Genomic DNA, 9,731 nt, shown 5'->3' with positions numbered 1-9,731 from the left:
AAAGAAAGAAAGAAAGAAAGAAAGAAAGAAAGAAAGAAAGAAAGAAAGAAAGAAAGAAAGAAAGAAAGAAAGAAAGAAAGAAAGAAGGAAGGAAGGAAGGAAGGAAGGAAGGAAGGAAGGAAGGAAGGAAGGAAGGAAGGAAGGAAGGAAGAGGAAGAAACTGGAAGGAACTGAAATATGGAGTTTAAATAATTTGTCCAAGCTCCCACAACAAGACTCCAATCCAGATCTGATTCCACCTAATACTTTTCTGACCATATTGCCCCACAGAAACAAGGGAGCCATTTCCTGCTTTCCTTTGTTGGTCAGAATTAGAGAGAGACTCTTAAGTGAGCTTAGGTTTGAGATGTTTGTAGCCCTCCCAGTTTCCATACACTGTGTTTGTAATATTAAAAGAATAGGAAATTCCTTTGAATTCAATTACAGAGCTTTGGCTAAAGTTCTGTTTTGACTGGGGGTTTATAATACAAACTGCTCCTATGAATGTTCTTGTAATTTTATGATTTCATTTCTATAACTCCTCACTTCTGCTGAGTGAACTTAGCAAATAAGGTCAGGAAGACTAGACTTGAGTTCAAATGTGGCCTCAGACACTACCTGTGTGATCCTGGGCAAGTCACTTAACATTACTGGCCTCAGTTTCCTCATCTGTAAAATGAACTAGAGAAAGAAATGGCAAAGCACTCCAGTATTTTTGTCATGAAAACCCCAAACAGGGTCAGAAAAAGTCAGATACCACTAACCAACAATATTATGAGGAGATGACAAGTAAAGTATAGAAAAGGATCATAAGTGCTGGAAAGATCCATTCAGTCCGGCCTAGCAACAGGCCAGTTCTCATCCCTGCATTAGCAGCAGAAATGGGCAAGAGCTAATGGCCACTCATCCTGTGCTGTTCATGTGCCTGGGGTGGGTCACTGAATTTTGGCCACATACCTTACCTTCTTTGTTGGTCAGTCGTTCTCCCATTTTAGTGAGTTTGGATCTCAGCTCTTCTGCAGTAATGTACCCCTTCTTCTCTTTATCAGTCATCAACATGGCCAACAGAATTTCTTTTTGTGGCTCTTCCTGTTGCATTTGCTTATGCATGATGGTAAGGAAGGTGGAAAAATCCAGTTCTGAATTTCTGTCTGGAAATTCACAAGGAATAAGGAGAAGAGTTTGCTCCAGGAGATCTGAGAGTGGCTAATGAGGATTTAAGTATCAAATCCATTTAGGAGAAGAACAAAAAAAAAAAAAAAAAGGGACCTGCCTTTTCAATTTTTCTATAGTTGTATACCCTACGGACTGAAGGAAATATGGCACAATGGGATGAATCTTGGAGTCAGAAGATCCAAATCCCAACTTTGCTCCTTCCTAACTGTGAGACTTTGGGCAAGTCTCTGGTCTTGGATTTCTCATCTGAAAAAGGAGGGGATTCATAATATTTAGAGATGGAAAGGACTTGGAGCAAAACAAGTTTCAATATCCTTACTTTATATATGGGGAAATGGAGACCCAGACATATTAAATGATTAATATTTACATTAAATTAAAATAACCAATATTAAATTATTCTCCAGGCTTATAGAGGTTATGACTAAATCTGAACTCAGCACTATAATTAGTAATTTCAATGCCTAGAGCAAAAGGTTGGTGAGAAGGGATCTGCCTGGGAAAGTACAACATAAGATTCCAGGGAATTCATCATTTTGAGACAGTGGATCCTAAGAACCATTCGTGATATCTAAATTCAGATGCTCTGAAACGAAGCTCTGATTATTCCACCCTAGTTACTGTCTAGACTAGAACCCAAATCTTCAAATCCAGCATCAAACCAGTCATCCCAAGGGTCCCTTCTGGCACTAACACTCTGTGATTCTGAGATTTGCCTCCAAGGTCCTTAAATTTCATTCTCAGCATTTATGTATGAGAGCTTCTAACTCATTCGGCAGTGGGCTCAGAAGGGATGTATGCAGGAGTTGTTCAAGCTCCTGAATTATCAGAAACCCTGAGGTGTGGGGGCAGCCAGGTAGCTCAGTGGATTGAGAGCAAGGCCTAGAGACAGAAGATCCTGGTTGCAAATCTGAACTCAGATACTTCCTAACTGTGTAAGGTCCTGGGTTCAAATCTAAACTCAGATACTTCCTAACTGTGTGACCCTGGGAAAGTCACTTAACCTGCAGAGCCTAGCCCTTCTGCCTTGGAACCAATATACAGGATTGATTCCAAGACAGAAGGTAAGGGTTTTAATTTTTAAAACATTAAAAAAAAAAAAAAAAAAAGGAAACACTTGAGTGTGATTGAAGGAACAGCGTTTTCAGCAGACTTTGACTTCCTGTGAAAAGATAAAAACTCAGAAAATAACAGCACATTGCCCACCCATCTCTTGTAAAACAAAACCGGAAAAGAAGACCCATTCCTACCAGCACTCTGGGGCTTGGGAGAGAACCCTTTCTGTAAAGCAGGGAGTTAGGACTTTCAGTTGGTGTCAGCCACTGGTGAGTTGGATCTGTCTGTCTCTTTCTGTCTCTCTCACACAAATACTTCAGTCATACATATCACATATCATTCCCGAGTTACAGTTTGGGGGCATTTTTTTCTTTTTGCAAAACCAGTACAGAGCAATGGATAGAATGTTGAACTTGGAGTCAGGATGACCAGGGGTTCAAATCTTAAAGTGGAAATAGGAAATCTAGTGCCACACAACACGAAAAGGCTATGGGATTTGAAGTCAGAAGGCCACAGTTTGAATCCCCACCTCTGATATACATCGCATACTTAATTCCATTTTTTTTCACTTGTAAAATTCGGAGAGTTGATGGCATAAGATCCTTTTTAGCACAAAATCTATAACTTAATAGATGTTTGACCATGGGCAAACTACTTATCCTCTAGGAACTTACTTTCCTCCTCTGAAAAGTGAGGATAATATCTGTAGTACCTTCTTCTATAAGGTTAAGCTCAGATTAGGTAATATGTGTGAAACATACACATTGCAAACTTGAAAGGGGGAGAGAAGGAATTTTTTCTGTCATGCCTACTAGATGCTAAGCGCTTTTTACAAATATAATCTCACAGTTTGACAGGTGAGGAAATTGAGGCAGAGACTAAGTGACTTGCCCAGGGTCACACAGCTAGTAAGTGTCTGATGGCAAATTTGAACTTGAGTCTTTTCAGGCTTCAGACTCAGAGCTCTATCTATTCCCCCATCAGCTACTGCTAGGCACATGCCAATTATTGAATTATTCTTTTCAGACCACCCTCGCCCTATACATACAATATGTCCTTCACATCAGCTTTATTAGGATCAATTCATGTAGTACTTGAATCCTTCCAGATGCAAATATTGCACAGATATGCTTGGAAAAGAAGCCCTTAGAAGAAATGATGAAGGCAGTTAAGGTGGCCCAGTGGATAGAGCACTAGTCTGGAGTTGATAAAACCTGGATTCAAATATGACTTCAGATACTTCCTCGCTGTATGACCCTGGGCATGTTGCTTAACCCTGTTTGCCTAGCCCTTGCTAGAGAGTTACTAAGACAGAAAGTAAGAGTTTAAAAAAAAAGGAAAAGAAAGAAAGAAAGAAAGAAAGAAAGAAAGAAAGAAAGAAAGAAAAGAAGGAAGGAAGAAAGGAAGGAAGGAAGGAAGGAAGGAAGGAAGGAAGGAAGGAAAGGAAAGGAAAAAAAGATGATGAAAGAGATGGATACCTAGGAAGACTTGTATGAACTGAAGCAAAATGAAGTGAGCAGAACCAGGAGAACAACTTATACATAATAAAAACCTCCAAAAAGACAAACAACTTTGAATAACTTCAAAACTCTGATCAATGCAATGATTCTTCATGATTCTAGAGAACCACTGGTGAAACATGCTTCCCACTTCTGGACAGAGAAATGGATTTGGCATGCAGAATGAAACATTCATTAGTAGACATGGCCATTATAGGAATTTTTTTCTGTTTGACCATTTAGAGTCAAAGGGTTTTTTGGTTTTGTTTTCTGTGATAATGAGGAGGGGAATGGAGGTAGGAAAGAGAGAAAATTAAATTGTTATTATTTTTAAAAAGTAATTTAATTAAAAATACACAAATGGAAAGTCATGGTTTTATTTACAATCATCTTTTTTGTTCTTTGTATATGAAAATATTTATATTTGTCCATAACTGTTAAGTTTCTAACAAAGAACATCAGGGGGTTTTGGTTTTGTTTTCTTTGGTTATGGAATAGAGATAGGAAGGAAAGAAAACTAAGTTTTTATTAATTGAAAAATATTTAGGGGGCAGCTAGGTGATTCAGTAGATTGAGAGACAGGCCCAGAGATGGGAGGTCCTGGGTTCAAATCTAACCTCAGTCACTTCCTAGTTGTGTGACCCTGGGCAAGTCACTTAACCCCTATTGCCTAGCCCTTATGGCTTCTGCCTTGGAACCAGTACACAGTATTGATTCTAAGAAAGAAGGTAAGGGTTATACATTTTTTAAAATTTAATTAAAAATAAACTAACACCTTGAGCAAGTCACTTAACCCTGACTACCTTAACCCAGTGAAGGTAAGGTTTGAAAAAAAATTTTTTTAATCAATCAACAAATTAACTAACTAAAGGTCATGGTTTCATGTATAATCTTTTGTTCTTTGTTAGTGGAATTGTATTTGTTTGTCCATAATTGTTAAGTTTATCAAAAAGAACTTCAAAGGTTTTGGTTTTCCTTGATGGGAGAGGGGAGGAATAGAATTGGAAGAAAAGAAAATTAAGGGAAAAGAAAAATTTAATTTAATTAAAAATAAACTAACCAAAGGTCATGGCTTCAGATACAATCTTTTTTTTTTTTTTTTTGTCCTTCTTGTATGGAAATGTTTATATTTGTCCAGAATTGTTCAGTTTATAAGGAAGAACACTTGGAAAAAGAAAAGAGAATCTTGGGCTCAAGGTTTTCAGGCTCCCTGGCTTCAGGCTCCAGTTTGGGTCTGACTGCTGTGCCCTCATCTCCTGCCGTCTAACTCTTTCCCCATGATGCTTGAGTGTAGATGGCAGATGCCCTCCCCCGTATCCAGAGTATCCAGCGGCTATCATTTCTCGCTCTGCCTCTCTCCTCTCACAAGACCATGGGGCTAAGGGTCTTTTCTTTTATACGGGGTTCTTCCTGTCTCCACATAGGACTTTGGGGTTGCTGAGGGGGCTGGGGGCGAGGGGAGTGGGAGGAAGGAAGGGCATTGCTCAGTGCCGCTCCCCCGCCCGGTTTCCTCTGCCTCTAGTTCTCCCCCTTCCCAGGCTGCTCCTGGTGGCCTATATTCTGCCTCCTCCGTGGTCCTCCCACTCCACTGCCTCGGCTTCCCCACCAGGCTGACAGCTGTGGCTGTAGGCGTGATCCTGCTTCTTACTTAATAACCTCTGCTCGGCTCCCTCCAGAGCTTCCTGGCTCCAGCTGACTTACCTAGTTTATGATTCAGCAGGTGTCTTCCCACTTCTCCCGGGGTCGGGCTGGCCCCCAGGCATCGCATCACCACAATGAGGTCATTAGCTTTTATTCTCCCTCGTTGTCCCTTGTCGTAGAGGGAGAAGCATTCCTTGAACTCTGGTTCAGGGTAGGAGACGGAAACAAAGGAAAGAGTCCTTCATCCTTAGCAGGGGTGGGAAAGAAAGGCGACCTCCCCGCCAGTGGGCCACAGAACAGGTGAGGGGAGCCGAGCCACCCCGAAAAACCCCAGCTTCCCCAAAGGAAGATGTCGTCCGCTTCCCGGGGAAGGGCTCGGGCGCGATTTGCTATATGGCAACTCACCGGGGCATCTGGTCCACATCCCTGCGTCCCCCAAATGCACCGACTGGTGAGAAAACCAGGCTATTTTTAAAGAACCCCTTGGGGGGGAGCAGCAAGGTGGCTCAGGGTCTATGTAGAGTGCCGGTTCTGGAGTCAGGAGAACCCTGGTTCGAATTTGTCCTCAGACACTTCCCAGTTGTATTGCCCTGGGCAGGTAAGGCACTGAACCTTCTTTGCCTAGCCCTTGCCCTTCTGTCTTTGTTACTAGAATAGAAAGTAAGGGTTAATAAAATAAAAAGATAAGATAAGAAAGAATCCTCCATTTTACCTGATTTATTTTAAACCCTTACCTTCTGCCTTAGAACAGATACTAAGTATACCAAGGCAAAAGAGCCATTGGAGTCAAGTGACTTGCCCAGAGTCACAGAGCTAGGAAGTGTCTGAAGTCACATTGGAACCCAGGATCTTCCTTTTCCAGATCTGGCTCCCTTTCCACTGAGTCACCTAGCTGCACCCCCATCTGACATTTGAGTGAAGTTATTTGTTTTTGTTTTATGCCCCTATTAGATTATAAGCTGCCTGAAGGCAAGAACTGGGGTGAGGTGTGTGGATTCTTACTATTAAAAAAAAAATCATTGCCCTGTGTTTAAACCACTCCATTCAAGGAAGCAGAACAAGGGAAACAATTTGTACAATAACAGCAGCTGTGAAAACAACTTTGAAAGCCTTAAACCCTCTCTCTGATCACCACAATGATGGGCTATGATTCCAGAAGACTGGAATCAGTTCTGTGGCAGAATTGTGGTAAGGGCTAGGCTTGTCCAGGGTCATACAACTAGGAAGTATCGGAGGCTAGATTTGAACTGCCATCTCTATCTATTAGGCTCTCAATCCATTGAGCCACCTAGCTGTCCGTTTTTATATATCTATTAAAAACCTTTTGTTTTCCTGTTTTTCACACACACATACTTGTAGGGAGAGGGGAGGGAGAGAAAATGATTTTTAAGTGAAAAAAAATTTTAATTTAAAAAAAGTTAAAAATAAATAAATAAAAGCACTCTACAACCTTCCACAGATGCCTCTTCCCTTTGGGGAAAAGAACACTGCATTTGGGACTCAAGCCCAAGGTCTGCTTGCTTTTTTTTTTTTTTTTTTTTTTTTTTTTTATGTAACCTCCAGACAAGTCATTTCACCTCTCTAAGGCTCAGTTTCTTCCTCCTAATAGCATTTCTATAGCACCTTGTGGGTGCCCCACACTGTGCCAAGTGCTTTACAATCTTTCTCTTCATTTGTTCCTCACAACAACCCTGACTGATAGGTGCTGTTATTATACCGTTTAACGGTTGAGGAAACTGAGGCAGACAGCAGCAGTTAAGCGGCTTGCCAAAATCACACAGCTGATAAATGTCTGAAATCAAATTTGAACTCGTCTTTTTGACTCCAGGCCCAGCATCGATCTTCTTCTCTCTGATCTCTCTGTGATCTTCCACTTTTAGGAAGTTCCTCTTTAGGTCTAGCTGAGCCTGGAGTTCATTTCCTCTACAAGAGGGGTGAAATTCTTGCTGGGCCTTATCTCCCTTCCACTTGCTCATGGCGGATAAATTTCCTTTTTCTTCTCTTCCCTTAGAGGAGGTCAGTTCCAAATCCTTGAACCTTTGCTCCCAAGGTTTCTTGGTGTCGGGACTCTCTTCAGTCGGACCATTTTAAGAAACCAAACTAAGTAGTTCCTCGGGGGGTCAGGCCGCACCCCAATTACCCCCTCAGACGGCGCCCGGCCCCCGGCTGGGAGCAAACACCAGGCTGTGGGTGGGTTTTGTGGGGAGGCAGGGAAAAGAGAACAGAGCATGATGGCTACGAGGGAGCCGGAGGCCTCTTAATGTTTCCTAATTAATGAACTATGGAGTTCCTCAGCCTCGGAACATCCATCAGAGAGCCAAAGGATCTCTAGTGGGGGAAAAAGCTTTTGAAACATTTATGTGTGTAGGGTTACAGCCCGGAATACTAATGAAAGGCCGGGTGGGCGGTGTTCAAAGTCAATTAGCTGCCTTTCAGTAAACAGAGGAAAGTTGGGGGAGGGGGCCTGCTGCTCTCGCCACAAACTTCCCCTGTCGTCCGGGCGCTGCCTCCCGATTCTCCCAGGTCTTGGGTGGAGGAGCTGCGGGAGGATTGTGGGAGAGAGGGCTGGAAGCCAGAGGGGCCGAACGGCGGGCTAATTAGAGGAGACACCTCGTGGGGAGCAGGGGGATGGGACTGGAGGTTTTAAGTGGAACGTAAAGAAATCGGACGTGACATCTTCATTTCCTGCCGAAGCCTAATTCGGTCTGAGGACGCTCCGCTCGGGGAGCAGGAATTAATGGTCTGAATTCCTGTCGCCCGCTGTCATGTTGTGTTGGGATGAAGAGGGTGGATGGGCAGCCTTGCGGGGAGGGCGAAGGGAGGGTGGAGAGACTGAAGCGGCCCCGCAGACCTCTCCCCTGTGGCTGGGGGACACGAAGAGGGGCTGGCCGCTTACCCAGCTCTTCCACAGCCTTGATGTTTGGGGAGAGAAGAGCGGCCCCGGGGGTAGGAACGGGATGATCCCTTGGAGGGGTCCGGGCAAAAAGCCTTTGATTCCTTCACGTTCTTTCCCCCCCGTACCCTCTCCCACTTTGCCAATGTGAGAGAAGCAGGAAATGTACAAATGTTCTTCATTTCATTTGCGGGCGGGGATGTATTTTAGAGAAACCCTACTATTGGGGCAGCCAGGGAGTACAAGGGATAGGGAACCAGACCTGGAGCCAGGAGGTCCCAGGTTTAAATCTGCCCTCACACCCTTCCTAGCAGTGTGACCCTGGGTGTGTCACTTGTCCTCGTTTGCCTAGCCCTTGCCCTTCTGTCTTAGAGTATCTTTAAGACAGAAAGTAGGGGGTTAAAAAAGAGAGAGAGAAAGACCATACCATGAAGCTGGTATCTGCTCTACTTTGAGCTTGCTGCATGACCTTAAACAAGTCACTTCCATTCTCTAGGCTTCCATTTCCTCATAAAAGAAGGGGACTGGACTGCATGAGAGACTAAATGGAAAGAACTGAGGGCATTCTTCACTTGGATTCTCAACATCTCTCATTTTGGCTAAGTATTTTCAATTGGTTCATTAAAAAGAATAAAGAAGGGGAGAGACCAGAGGCCAGAGCCAGGCCCTGCCACCCTCCCTGCCCCGGCTTGTGGACCTGGCCCTTACCCAGCCACCCTCAAGGACCAGAGCAGCTGTAATCAATATAGCAAAACTATCCAGAAGGAGGCTGGCTTTTACAATAACTGCCTCAAACTGGTACATGTGTTTGACTGCTCCTGCTAATTAAAAAGCGAACTGTACATACCATTAATTTGATCCTGGGACAGAAATTTTGCCTGTAGCAGAGAAAGAGAGAAAGTTAACAAGAAGAAATGCTCCACGGCTCCTCTTCCTTGGTCCACGCTCATCCCAACCAGAGCCCGACAACGTTCACTCACCATGATTTCCTCTGTTTGGATCTGGAGCTGTCTACCTGGACTCTCAAGATTCCCTGCCTTTGTTACTTCCCTTCTTGTTGATTCAATGCTAAAGTCCAGCCAATGCCAACTTGGGGTGGAGAGGGATGGTAATAAATACCCAGCTGCCATGGCAACCAGGCTCCATCTGTACAGCAGGGTCGGATTCCAACTTGCAGCAGCAGCTGCCACGTCTGCCCAGGAAGGGGACCACAAATGAAAATGAAGGTTTCTAGGGAAATGGCTGAGAACGTGGGACCCTGGCTTTGGGGGTGATCCATCCACTCCTGGGTAGGTGGGGGCTCCTGGAGAGACAGATCACTCTAGAGGTCTCTAGAACCCAGAGGGGCTCGAGCCCTAAGGATGGAATAGCACAGGCTGGTTGATGGTCCTTAGACCTCTGGCCCTCACAAAGCACTCAAATGCCCCCTACCAAAGATGCCACCATCTCATGATGGGAGTTATTTTTTACATAATTCAAATAATGGC

At 43.9% G+C, this 9,731-nt stretch overlaps 1 protein-coding gene across 2 annotated transcripts in view; it reads right to left on the bottom strand.

Moving 5' to 3' along the window:
* Nucleotides 1-9,337, bottom strand: part of CALML4 (calmodulin like 4) — an 18,385-nt gene extending 9,048 nt beyond the window's left edge. Inside the window, exons 1-4 of one of the 2 annotated variants that reach the window (XM_044662401.1) lie at nt 9,225-9,337; nt 9,092-9,122; nt 5,412-5,552; nt 942-1,130 (exon numbers count right to left, since the gene is read on the bottom strand). In XM_044662401.1, coding sequence (XP_044518336.1) covers nt 942-1,130; nt 5,412-5,552; nt 9,092-9,122; nt 9,225-9,227 — 364 coding nt within the window. In that variant the 5' untranslated portion in view covers nt 9,228-9,337. Of the gene's footprint in view, nt 1-936; nt 1,131-5,411; nt 5,553-9,091; nt 9,123-9,224 lie in introns of both variants that reach the window. The other variant, XM_044662402.1, reaches the window with a different exon arrangement.
* Nucleotides 9,338-9,731: the final 394 nt, after the last annotated feature.

The sequence above is a fragment of the Gracilinanus agilis genome, chromosome 2 (genome assembly GCF_016433145.1).
Source record: "Gracilinanus agilis isolate LMUSP501 chromosome 2, AgileGrace, whole genome shotgun sequence".
NCBI classification, from domain to species: Eukaryota; Metazoa; Chordata; class Mammalia; order Didelphimorphia; family Didelphidae; genus Gracilinanus; species Gracilinanus agilis.
Note: the sequence above shows the minus strand (reverse complement) of the source record. Positions and strands in the feature narration are given on the sequence as shown.